Raw genomic sequence first — 14,358 nt, 5'->3', positions numbered from 1 at the left:
TTGAATCGAATACTTGTTGTGCTAGGATAACACCAAAATCTTTTGGAACCAACTCAAGCTAACCCACAGGAAATTTATCAAATGAAAATGCAAGAACAATATAGAAAATAACACCAAGATTTTAACGAGGTTCCTCCACAATCAGTGTAACTGGAGTACGTCCTCGGAGCAGTAGGAGCTCACCCAATAATCCACTATCAACCAAATGGGAGTTTACAAAGTGTTGGCAATCTCACAACCCAAAAGCCCAATACACCCAATAGCTCTCACACACCAAAGAGACAAAATAGAGAAAGAAATATAATGAATAATTTCTTCTCTATACATATAGCTCAAAGTTATTACAACAACAACTACTTTGGTGGATAATTACTAACCAATTGAAGCAGCAACTTGTTCTTCTTTTTGGGCTCTTTGCAAGACTGCAATCAGAAATTGCTCTCTGCAAAGAAGAAACTCTTTCTTCTCTCTTGTTTTTCCAAAACTGAAAAAACTCAGCTCTCTCTCTTCTCTCCCTCTTTTTTTCACAACCGAACATAATGAGCTCTCTCATATTTCTTTTTCAAAAGGCACGGATGTTGGAAGAGAACAAAAATGCTTTTCAAAAGCAACCAAACTTTTCCCTTGTTTCCTCCCCAAAACAAGGAAAGGTGTTTCCACCTTCTTTTGTTTAATCTAAAGTATGGCCACTTGGCCACTTATTCAACAATCTCCACCTTGGCCAAGTTCCAAAAAACGCCATGATAAGCCAAACAACACAATTAACACACAACATCACTCCCAATCACTAGCAAGAGAACAACTCATGCTGAGCCAAATGCTCCAAAACTCCTACTGCTCAACGCCTTCTTTATATAGGCAAAATGTGAGCCAAGTTCAAGCAATGAACAAACTTGGCTACACCAACAACCTTAGTCAACATATCAGCGGGGTTGTCTTTAGTTGGAATCTTCTGAAGAATGATTTCTCCTTCACCAACAACTTCACGAACAAAGTGATAACGCACATCTATGTGCTTGGTCCTCGCATGATGAACCTGATACTTAGCCAAATAAATGGCACTCTGACTATCACAATGTACCTCCACCTGCTTCTGATCAACCCCCAAATCTCTAATCAGTCCATGTATCCAAATGGCCTCCTTTATAGCTTCAGCAACTGCCATATATTCAGCCTCTGTAGTAGACAAGGCAACAGACGACTGCAAAATGGACCTCCAACAAACTGGCCCTTTAGCCATAGTAAATACATAGCCTGTAGTAGACTTCCTTCCATCCAGATCACCTGCATAATCTGAATCAACATAACCAACAGCAAAATGACCAATACCAGAGTCATCCCTCTCAAAGCATAAACCAACATCTCGAGTACCATGGAGATACCTCAATATCCACTTAGCTGCATTCCAATGCTCTTTACCAGGATTATGCATATATCGACTCACCATGCCAACTGCATGAGCAATATCCGGTCTAGAGCATACCATTGCATACATCAAACTACCAACCAAATTTGCATATGGTATATTTTTCATTTGCAGCTTCTCCTTATCAGCTTTAGGACATTGTAGAGAACTCAATTTAAAATGAGGAGCCAAAGGGGTACTAACCGGTTTAGTTGAATCATGAACTCCAAACTTCCGAATCAACTTCTCAAGGTATTGTCTTTGATTCAAACATACCAAACCTTTCTCTCTGTCTCTAGTGATCTCCATGCCAAGGATCTTCTTTGCTTCACCAAGATCCTTCATCTCGAACTCATTCTTCATTTGCTTCTTCAATTTCTCAATCTCTTCGACATTCTTTGAGGCAATCAACATATCATCAACATATATCAATAAATAAATGAAAGACCCATCTTGCAACTTCTTGAAGTACACACAATGATCATATTGACTTCTAGAATAATTTTGGCCTCTCATAAATTTATCAAACCTCAAATACCATTGTCTTAGAGATTGCTTCAAGCCATAAAGTGATTTCTTCAACTTGCAAAACAAATTTTCTTTCCCTTTCACCATATACCCATCCGGTTGACACATATAGATCTCTTCATTCAAATCACCATGTAGGAAAGCCGTTTTCACATCGAGTTGCACAAGTTCAAGATCATATTGTGCAACAAGAGCTAACATAATGCGAATTGAGGAGTGCTTCACAACTGGAGAAAAGATTTCATTGTAGTCAATGCCCTCCTTTTGTGCATACCATTTAGCAACTAATCTTGCTTTGAATCTGACATTGCTTTTCTCAGCAACATCTTCCTTCTTGGTATACACCCATTTGCAACCAATAGCTTTCTTACCCTTAGGCAATTTAGCTAACTCCCAAGTCTTGTTTTTCATGAGAGAATTCATCTCGTCGCCCATGGCATTGCACCACTTCTCCTTTTCTTCACTCTCAATGGCTTCCTCAAAATTGGATGGAATCTCATCAGTGATAATAGGAAGAGCAAAAGCAACATAGTCACTATACCGAGCTGGCTTGGTAATATTTCTCTTTCCTCTGTTCTTGGCAATAGACTCTTGAGGTGAAACTTGCTTTTCAACTTGAATAGAATCTTCAAGTTCAACTTCTTCAACATCCTCATGGTCTCTCACTTCTTCACTTGTAGTGGCTTCGACATCAGCGGAAATAGGATTTGAAGTACTAGAGGCAACTTTCTCAAGCTCCACCTGTTGGACATCTTTCACATTCTTCTCAGAGTCTCTAAACATATTTTCTTCATCAAATGTCACATCTCTGCTGATTACAAGTTTTTTCATCTCTGGGCACCACAACCTGTAACCTTTGACACCACTACTAAAACCAAGAAAGATAGCCTTTTTGGCTCTAGGATCAAGTTTATTTTCAGTTACATGAAAATAAGCAGGTGAACCAAAAATACGAATATAGTCATAATCAGAAGAAGGTTTTCCAGTCCATACCTCCATTGGCGTCTTACCCTGAACAGCAGCTGAGGGTAATCGGTTGATGATGTGACATGCATAAGTAACTGCCTCTGCCCAAAACGACTTGCTCAAACCCGACTGAGACAACATGCATCTAACCTTCTCAAGCAAGGTTCGATTCAATCTTTCTGCAACTCCATTTTGTTGTGGAGTTCCCCGGACACTAAAATGTCTCACAATCCCTTCCTCTTTGCAAACTTTAAAGAAAGGGTCGGATGTGTATTCACCACCATTATCCGATCTCAAAATCTTAATCTTTCTCCCAGTCTGGTTCTCAACCATTTTCTTCCAACCCAAGAAAATGCTCAACACCTCACTCTTGTGCTTCATAGTGTAGACCCAAGACCTTCTTGAATAATCATCAACAAAGGTCACGAACCAATGTCTACCACTCAAAGAGGGAGTCTTTGTAGGACCCCAAACATCCGAATGCACATAATCAAGAATGCCATTCGTCTGATGTACAGCAGTACCAAACTTCACTCTAGTTTGCTTCCCCAAGACACAATGCTCACAGAAATCAAGCTTACAAGTCGTGGCACCTTTTAGAAGACCTTGTTTCACAAGCCCTTGTAGAGCTTTCTCACCGGCATGGCCTAATCTCATATGCCACAATCTAGTAGTATCAGAATCGGATGTGCCCATATTTTCTGAGACTACAGATGCTTCACCTGTCACAGTGCTTCCTTGCAATAAATACAAATGGCCACATCGAGGAGCTTTCATCACAACAAGTGCACCATAAGTCACCTTCAATGTCTGCCCATCTGAATGAAACCTGAAGCCCTTGGCTTCCAAAGTTCCCAAAGAAATAAGATTTTTCTTCAAATTCGGTACATACCGAACACCTGTCAACTCTTTAACCATGCCATCATGCAACTTCAAACGAACTGTACCAATCCCTTTTGTTGTGCAAGGATTGTCATCTCCCATGAACACAACACCGCCATCAAACTCTTTCAAGATTGAAAACCAATCCTTGTGAGGAGTCATATGATGAGTACAACCCGTATCCAACACCCACTTAGTAGCACAATCAAATGATGAGGAAGTGGTTAAAGCAAAATCAGAAAAATCTGTTTCAACCTCAGCAACATTAGCTTCAGAACTTTCTTTGCCTTTGGTCTTCAATCTAGGACAATCTTTCTTCCAATGGCCCTTATTACGACAAAAGGCACATTCATCCCTTTCCAAAGGTTTTCTACCTTTAGAGTTTCCTCTAGGTCGAGACTGTGATTTTTTCCTGCTAGAAGAGGATCTCCTCTCCGATGATCTACCTCTAACAAATAAAGCTTCAGAGGTACTATCATGATTTTTATCTCTATGCCTCATTTCATAATTCATCAAGGCATTTGACACATCTTCAAATTTCACAGTTTCTTTACCATGCATAATAGTGGTAACAAAATGCTCATAAGAGTCCGGCAATGAATTCAACAATATTAAGGCCTTATCTTCATCCTTAATATCCTCATCTAAATTTAACAAGTCGGCAATCAACTTATTAAAAGCATCAAGGTGTCTAATCATTTTTGTACCTTCTTTGTATTGGAAGCGGTAGAGCTTTTTCTTCAAGTGTAGCCGGTTCTCTGCACTCTTCGTCATATACTTGTCTTCCAATTTTTGCCACAACACACTTGCCAAAGTCTCCCGCATCACAAAATACTTCTGAGTTTTTGCAAGGCACAACCGAATTGAAGAGCAAGCCCACAAATTTAATTTCTCCCATTCCATTTTCGACATAGCTTCAGGCTTCTCTCCCAAGGCGGCAAGAAGATCTTGTTGAGCCAACACATCTTTAACCTCACATTGCCACATCCCGAAGTTGTTTGTGCCATCAAACTTTTCAACTTCGAACTTTGCATTTTGCACCGTAGTTCTTGCAAATCCGGAGCTGCTTCCAAAAGGATTCTCATCTTGCCCGTCTGACATTTTTGGCAATTAGACAGTACCCAAGAGCAACCAGTGCTCTGATACCAATTGTTGTGCTAGGATAGCACCAAAATCTTTTGGAACCAACTCAAGCTAACCCACAGGAAATTTATCAAATGAAAATGCAAGAACAATATAGAAAATAACACCAAGATTTTAACGAGGTTCCTCCACAATCAGTGTAACTGGAGTACATCCTCGGAGCAGTAGGAGCTCACCCAATAATCCACTATCAACCAAATGGGAGTTTACAAAGTGTTGGCAATCTCACAACCCAAAAGCCCAATACACCCAATAGCTCTCACACACCAAAGAGACAAAATAGAGAAAGAAATATAATGAATAATTTCTTCTCTATACATATAGCTCAAAGCTATTACAACAACTACTTTGGTGGATAATTACTAACCAATTGAAGCAGCAACTTGTTCTTCTTTTTGGGCTCTTTGCAAGACTGCAATCAGAAATTGCTCTCTGCAAAGAAGAAACTCTTTCTTCTCTCTTGTTTTTCCAAAACCGAAAAAACTCAGCTCTCTCTCTTCTCTCCCTCTTTTTTTCACAACCGAACATAATGAGCTCTCTCATATTTCTTTTTCAAAAGGCACGGATGTTGGAAGAGAACAAAAATGCTTTTCAAAAGCAACCAAACTTTTCCCTTGTTTCCTCCCCAAAACAAGGAAAGGTGTTTCCACCTTCTTTTGTTTAATCTAAAGTATGGCCACTTGGCCACTTATTCAACAATACTCGTATGATCCAAAAATTTAAAATTCTAGTTTTTCATCTCAGATTGCAGTTTTTCTTTGTTGCATTTGTCAGTTGCCCTCAACAATCGTGGGATTAAAGTTGTCTTTAACAAGATATTCTTCCCTTGTTCTTTTTCAAGCAAAATTGTATATTGTATATTGAAACACCAAATAATGAATTCTGGAAGGCAGACGCCTACCGAACTACAAGCACAAGAGTAAGGGAGAAATTCTGTTTTAGGACATTGCATTTATGCAAGCCTCAATCTCCATGTCAGTTTTTCTAACTTTTTCTCTAGTTGTTTATATTAATCTCATATATAATTGATGTTGTGAATTTCTTTATGATTATTATCATTGAAATTATATTGTTATTTTTCATATTTTCTAATATTGCTCCAACATATATCATAGGATAATCCCCTATAGAGTATGGGGAGCGATGAAAGGAGTTCATTTCCCTGTTATTGCTGTTGCCCTATTAGCTAGCATTAGCATTCGCCATCCTCTTGCCTCTGCCTCTGATCCTAGTCCTCTTCAGGACTTATGCGTAGCAATTAATAACACTCATTTTGCTGGTACGTATAATTATACGTTTTAGTTATGTAAATACAATATCATTAATTAAAATTGTTCTTCTGTTGTATAAATTAAAATTTTTTTTCCATCAACTAAAATTCATCATCCATGCAAGTGCAACATGTTGAATTTTTTTTTTTTTTAGATCAACGGGTTCGGAGGTGTGAGGTTTTACCATAAAAAATCTCATATTAGTTAGAGTAGAATAATTATATTTAAAACCACCCTTGTTGACTTTCCCCACCAATGTGGGACTGCCAACACGCCCCCGTCCCCTCACGTGTAACCCTATTTAGTGGTTCACACATGGAGATCCATACATCGACAGTCTAGACTTGTTTTCAATCTTTTCAGGAAGTGCCTCTTAAGAACTCAGAGGTCGGCTTTATGAATCCAAGAGTCCAAACTTGTTTTCAAGTCCACACTTCCTTATGGCAAGCCTTAGGGGTTTGTAACCGTGGGCTCTGATACCATGTTGAAATTTTTTTTAGATCGACCGGCACAAGAGGCCCAGTCTAACGACACAGTCCCTAACTTTACCATTTATCTAATCCGTCAGGTGTGAGGTTTTACAAAAAAAAAACCTCGATATTAATTAAAGTAGAGTACTCATATTTAAAACCACTCTTGTTGATTTCTCTCACTGACGTGGGACTGCCAACAGTACGTACATAAAAAGATTAATTTGTTTGTGTTTCATTGCTAGGAGTATTTGTGAACGGGAAGTTCTGCAAGGACCCAAAACTTGCATCAGCAGATGATTTTTTCTCTGACAAGCTCCGGTACCCCCAAAACACATCGAATCCGGTTGGTTCAATTGTTACGTTTGCGAACGTAGACGATATACCCGGACTCAACACTCTCGGCATATCCTTTGCTCGCTTAGACTTTGTACCAAATGGCCTCAATCCTCCTCACACTCGCCCTCGTGCCACGGAGATACTCACAGTCTTGGAAGGCTCACTCTACGTCGGATTCGTCACATCCAATGGCGACGGCAATCGACTGTTCACCAAAGTGTTGTACAAGGGAGATGTGTTTGTGTTCCCAGTCGGTCTCATCCACTTCCAACTCAATGTCGGAAAAACCAACGCTTTGGCCATCGCGGGTCTCAGCAGCCAGAACCCGGGAGTGTGTTGGTATTTGACAGTTTACTAACTCAATACCAAAATATGTGGGTGATAAGTTTACAAACTCTATCACACCTCTTTCACTTTGCACTCTCAAATAAAATTGGACAAAGAAAGAAATAGAGAAAGGAGGGAAGCAACAAGCTTTGGCAAAACACTTGGACTTTGATATATGAAAAGGTTTACAAACTATTGGAATAAGAAAGCTTACAAGCTTCTTCACAATTGGAAGTGGGATTTGGATGGGATGATATACAATGCTTGAGAACTTGGGTATTTATAGCAAACCAAATGATTAAACTAAGATTATTTATTACCACACAAAACACATTAATTGCACCTAATAATTTTTATTCAACCATACCTAACATTGCCTAACTTTCCATGCCTAACTTTGACATTGATTTTCAACAATAGCTAGCACCAACTTGTTTTGAGTTGAATTTCCAACACACCTCCTCAAATCAAAACGCCTTCATTCCTAGCATTTCACGCAGTAGCCGGAATGTTTCAATTGGCAATGGCTTTGTGAAGATGTCTGCCACTTGTTCCTTGGTGTGACAGTAGACAAGTTCAATTGTCTTTTGCTTCACATGGTCCCTTAGAAAATGGAACCTGGTATCAATGTGCTTGCTCCTTCCATGTTGAACAGGATTCTTTGCAAGTTTGATTGCAGACACGTTATCTACGTGAATCACAGTCGATTCCACTTGTGGATGACACACTGACTTCAACAGATTTCTTAACCAAATTGCCTCACACACGGTTGAGGCTACAGCAACATACTCGGCTTCACATGATGACAAAGCAACAATTGATTGCTTCTTTGAAGTCCATGAGAAAGCTGTTGATCCTAGAAAAAACACATAGCCAGTTGTGCTTTTCCTTTCATCTTGGTCACCTCCCCAATCACTATCTGAATAACCAAATAATTTTGCATCTTCACCAAAATTATAAAATAGACCATAGTTTAGAGTACCTCTTATGTACCTCAAAATTCTCTTGGCGGCCAGCCAATGAGACTCCCTTGGTGTTTCCATGTATCGACTCACGAGTCCAACACCATAAACTATATCAGGTCTTGTGATTGTAAGGTACCTTAGGCTTCCAACGAGGCTTTTGTACACTGTTGAGTTTACAAACTCACCCTCTCCTCCTTTGGACAACTTCAATCCAGTTGCGACTGGGGTATTGACAGTGTTGCACTTGTCCATATTGAACTTCTTCAATATGTCTCTCATGTACCTTTGTTGAGAGATGTAGATACCATCACTTTCTTGCTTCACTTCTATGCCAAGAAAGTATGACATTAATCCATTGTCAGTCATCTCGAATTCACTGAACATGGATTGCTTGAACTCATGGAACATTGCCTCATTGTTTCCTGTAAACAATAAATCATCTACATAGAGACAAATAATTAAGAACTCCCCTTTTTCACCATTCTTCATGTAAACTGAATGCTCGTATGGACATTTCTGAAATCCATTTTGGTGAAGGTAGTTGTCGATCCTTGAGTTACAAGCTCGTGGTGCTTGCTTGAGGCCGTACAAAGCCTTCTTCAAACGATACACCTTATCTTCTTCTCCTTGTACTTGGAAGCCTTCCGGTTGTTCCACGTACATTTCTTCCTCAAGTACTCCATTAAGGAAGGCTGACTTGACATCTAGTTGATAAATTTTCCATTTATGATGTGCGGCAAGAGAGATTAGCAATCTTACCGTGTCAAGTCTCGCAACTGGAGCATAGACTTCATCATAGTCCACTCCATACTTCTGTTTGTAGCCCTTTGCTACAAGCCTTGATTTGTATCGATCCACACTCCCATCTGCAGTGCGTTTGATCTTGTAAACCCACTTGACACCAATAGCCTTCTGATTTGGTGGGAGCTTTGTCAGCTCCCAAGTGTCATTCTTCTCGATGGCATGGATCTCTTCTTCCATGGCTTTCTTCCAACAATCTTCTTCCACAGCTTCATTGAATGAGAAAGGCTCGTGGTCTGCATACAAGCAGAAAAGGTTGGTTTCTTCTTCTTCTTCTTGTCCATAAATCTCTGTGAGACTCCTTAACCTCACTGGAGTTGAGGAGCTGCTTTCCTCACTAGATGTAGGACCACTTCTTGCAATTCTGTGCACTGGAGTTGTTGTGATTGTTTGAGCAGGCTGTTGCTCAATCGGTGGTACAACTTCTGGTTCTTCAAAATCAGTGGAGACGATCTTCTCTTTACTGACTTCTTTGTTGTTCCACGTCCATGTCTCTTCCTCACTGAAGATGACATCTCTACTAACCACTAGTTTGCCAGTTAGTGGGTTGTAGAGCTTGTATGCCTTGGACTCTTCACTATAGCCCACAAACACACACTTCTCACCTCTATCATCAAGTTTCCTCCTCTTGGCTTCTGGAACTTGAGCATATGCAACACACCCAAAAATTCTTAGGTGTGTAACATTCGGCTTGTATCCACTCCAAGCCTCTTGTGGTGTCATCCTCTTGACACTCTTTGTTGGACATCGATTCAACAAATAAATCGAACAAGCTACAGCTTCTGCCCATAACTCTTTTGGCAAATTCTTCTCCTTAAGCATGGACCTTGTCATGTCAAGGATGGTTCGATTCTTTCTTTCGGCTATCCCATTTTGCTGTGGGGTATAGGCAGCAGTAAGTTGATGCCTAATTCCTTGCTCCTTGCAGTATGCTTAGAAAGCATTGTAGGTGTACTCTCCACCTCTATCTGATCTCACAGCCACAAGCTTGTGGTTACTTTCTGCCTCTGTGAGTGCCTTGAACTCCTTGAAAATTTTTAGGGCAGCTGACTTCTCCTTGAGAAAATAGACCCAAGTCTTTCTACTGAAATCATCAATGAAGGTAATAAAATACCTATTACCTCCATAAGACATGGGATCCAATGGACCACATATATCTGTGTGCACCAACTGCAGTGGTGCCTTTGCTCTCCATGTATCACCAACAGGGAACGATAGTCGTGCTTGCTTGCCAAGCACACAACCTTCACATACTTGGCGTGTGGCTTCAATCTGGGGTAGACCACGAACCATTCCTCCACTTGACAGCAACTTTAGGCCATTGAAATTAAGATGGCCAAATCGAAGATGCCATTTCCATGACTCATCTTCCATTACACCGATGTTGCAGCTTCCAATCTTTGTGTTCAAATTCAACGGAAACATCCGGTTCTTTGACATTCGAACACGTGCAATAAGCTTTCTCCTTGCATTCCTGAGAGTGAGAAGCATGTTCTCCATATGTATAATGTACCCTTTCTGGAGCAGTTGACCAATGCTCAGAATGTTGCTCTTCATACCTGGTATGTAGTAGGTATCGGAGATGTATTCTTCTCTTCCATCCTTCTGGATGATCTTGATCTTCCCTTTGCCTTCAACTGGAAACTTTGAGGAGTCACCAAGACTTACAGATCCATAGGCCCCTTCTTTGAGTTCGGCAAAAAACTCCTTCTTTCCACACATGTGATTACTTGCACCAGAGTCCAAATACCAAACATCTTGTTGGCTACTGGAATCATGGTGTGCTAGTAAGACTGTAAGTTCTTCATCAGTATTTCCACTTGATTCTGCCATGTTGACATGCTCACCATTTTTATGTGAACATTCATTGGCATAATGTCCATATTGCTTACAGTTGTGACACTGGATATGCGCCTTTCCTCGAGTAGATCTCCACTCCTGAGACTGACCTTGATTTTGTGCATAGCCTCGACCTCTTCCTCGGGCTCGTCCTCGGCTACGGTTGGATGAGCTCCCACGACGTGAGTTCCACTGCCCACGACCTTTATTTGGTTTGTCAATATTCAACTTTGACTCCAAAGCTTGCTCTAGCGTTGTGGGGCTTGCATTCTTCTGAATGCGTTGCTCGTGAACTAGGAGGGATCCTAGTAGCTCTTCTGTGCTCATCACCTCCAAATCCTTGGATTCCTCAATGGCAGTCACCACATGCTCAAACTTAGATGTGAGTGACCGGAGTATCTTCTTCACAACTCGTACTTCATCGAGTCTCTCGCCATTTCTCCTCATCTGATTTACTATCACAATGAGCCTTGAGTGATAGTCGGAGATGCTCTCCCCTTCATTCATATGAGCAGTTTCAAAATCTGCTCGAAGTGATTGTAACCTCACTTTCTTGACTCGATCTACTCCTTTGTAGATTGTACTGAGTGTATCCCATACTTGCTTGCTCGTTGTTGCTTCTGCAACCTTCTCGAACGTTGAATCTTCCAAACCCTGGTATAGAAGATACAGCGCCTTTTGGTCCTTCTTTCGTAAGTCCTTGAGAGTGTTCCTTTGATCCGCAGTATATACGGCTTCTTGCTCGGCAGTGGGTACAACATACCCACTACTGACAACTTCCCATAGCTCCTGTGATCCAAACAATGCTTTGAATTGGATGCACCATCTTTCATAATTTTCTTTCTTCAATGTGGGAACTTGGAGTTGCACTAAGTTGGACGCCATAACTGCTGCACCTGCCAGAATGGTATTCTGGCTCTGATACCAATTGTTGGTATTTGACAGTTTACTAACTCAATACCAAAATATGTGGGTGATAAGTTTACAAACTCTATCACACCTCTTTCACTTTGCACTCTCAAATAAAATTGGACAAAGAAAGAAATAGAGAAAGGAGGGAAGCAACAAGCTTTGGAAAAACACTTGGACTTTGATATATGAAAAGGTTTACAAACTATTGGAATAAGAAAGCTTACAAGCTTCTTCACAATTGGAAGTGGGATTTGGATGGGATGATATACAATGCTTGAGAACTTGGGTATTTATAGCAAACCAAATGATTAAACTAAGATTATTTATTACCACACAAAACACATTAATTGCACCTAATAATTTTTATTCAACCATACCTAACATTGCCTAACTTTGACATTGATTTTCAACAATAGCTAGCACCAACTTGTTTTGAGTTGAATTTCCAACAGAGTGATCACCATCGCGAATGCGGTCTTCGGATCCAACCCTCCCATCAACCCTGATGTTTTGGCCAAGGCATTCCAGGTGGACGATAATATGGTTAATTATCTTCAGAAACAATTTTGGTACAACAACCATTAATCAAAACGGCTACACAAATTATATGAAATCTAATAGTAAATAAATAAGAAGATCATTGTTTGATTTTGCTTATGTAATAATTTATCTATCTTCCTATGTAGCTAGTCTCCCTCCGACGGATGTTTTAAGCATAATATTAAACAAAAAAGTGATGTGTGTTACTTATCTCTAAATCTCTTATCGAAACTGCACAAGAAGAACCGAGCCGAGCCCTAAATGCAGCAGCCACAAGTCTTATCGAAAACAAAATCGGCTCGGCCTAGAAAATTTATGCTCTGTTAGACCACATCTGCTATTCCTACCAACCATCAAATTCAAAAGAGAGTTTAAATTTCTTGTAACACCGAGATCATGATAAAATCATTCGACACCTCAAACAAAATGATCTGCTCGACTCGTCCAAAACAACAAACAGTCTGCTTCTCCAATCCACTTCAAACAAGCAATGTGTTCCTCCAAACCACCTCGCCCCAAAATTGATCAGGGCACCTAAATTTCTCTTTGGGTCAGCATACTACCAATATCCACTGCCACCACCTTATTAATATGTCGTCTGAGCCATTCATTTGGGTGTGATCAGAAAATAAGGAGAAGGACGATGAAAGATGCAGCACAATTACTAGTTGAAAATAAAAGGTTTAGGATAAATTTACAATTCTCTTCAATTTTACAATTTTCAAATACAACTTCAATACTTTATTCTTCTCCATAAGGAGATATTTATAAGACTATAAAGGAGCAATACTAAGAAATAAATAAAAAATCATTTGTCCACAAGACAAGGAAACCTATATCAAGTCAAATCATATCAAATTCCCAATTAAATCAAATCTCTAAAATATTTTCCAACACCCCCTCAAACTCATAATGTGAAATCGTGAGTTTGCCAAGAAGAAAATAAGATCTAATTTGAAACTTTGTTAATTCAACACCTCCCCTCACATGGGACCACGCGTTAAGTGAGCCACACGTATCGAAAATCTACACTGATATGTTGAAACTAATGTCAATCTTTCCGAAAGCTCAGCAGATCACAATCCGTCAGAGCTAATGTCTCTTTTCGAATGCCCAACTCAAACTTGCTCCAAATTCAAAAGCCCAACTAGAACAAACGCCTCTTTTCAAAAACCCGACTGACAAATCATGATCCTCAGAACTAACTCCTATTTTCAAAAGTCCAACTAGAACTGACGCTTATCTTTTTTGAAAGCCCAATTGGAACTAACGTTTTTTTTTTTGAAAACCCGATCAATAAATCTCTTGATATATTGGAACTACGCTTCTTCTCGAAAGTCCAGTTAGAACAAACGCTAATCTTTTCGAAAGCCCAACTAAAACTAACGCTTCTTTTCAGAAGTCCAGTTAGAACAATTGCTAATCTTTTCGAAAGCCCAATTGAAACTAACGTCTCACCAAATGTGTTTTTTTTTTTCTTTTTAAATTTTTTTATCCTTCTTTTTTTTTATCCTTCCTCAAACTAAAAAACAAACTGTTTTCACAAGAAAAAAAAAAACATGATAGGAAACCGATCCTACCATGAAATTTATTTATTTAGTTTTTTCCGAATCTCTTCTCCAAAGCAGCGAAAGTACAACCTTTTTCTTCTTTATGGTAGTGGAAATTTATCTTCTTCTAACAATTGTAGACAATCTTCACCCTCAAGTTCATGACATGTGGGTGCACGAAGAAAATTAGCTTCCAGCACAAGAAAGCGCTCACAACAAAGTTCAACCAAGAATCAAATTCTAATTTGATACCAAGTTGAAAATAAGGGGCTTAGAGTAAATTTATAATTTTCTACAATCTCACAGTTCTCAAATACAACTTCAATACATTATTCTTCTCCATAAGAAGGTATTTATAAAACTACAGATGAGCAATACTATGAAATAAATCAAAAAAATCATTTGTCCATAAGACAAAAA

The 14,358-nt window shown here is 39.5% G+C and overlaps 1 protein-coding gene across 1 annotated transcript; it reads left to right on the top strand.

The window, feature by feature from the left end:
• The first annotated feature begins 6,067 nt into the window (after positions 1-6,067).
• LOC137709863 (germin-like protein subfamily 1 member 17) lies at positions 6,068-12,433 on the top strand. The gene is made up of 3 exons (XM_068448840.1): positions 6,068-6,203; positions 6,914-7,337; positions 12,301-12,433. Exons 1-3 carry the CDS (start codon positions 6,068-6,070, stop codon positions 12,431-12,433), a joined length of 693 nt encoding a protein of 230 aa, XP_068304941.1.
• Positions 12,434-14,358: the final 1,925 nt, after the last annotated feature.

The sequence above is a fragment of the Pyrus communis genome, chromosome 12 (assembly GCF_963583255.1).
Source record: "Pyrus communis chromosome 12, drPyrComm1.1, whole genome shotgun sequence".
Classification (NCBI taxonomy): domain Eukaryota; kingdom Viridiplantae; phylum Streptophyta; class Magnoliopsida; order Rosales; family Rosaceae; genus Pyrus; species Pyrus communis.
This window is presented reverse-complemented; position numbering and strand designations above follow the sequence as displayed.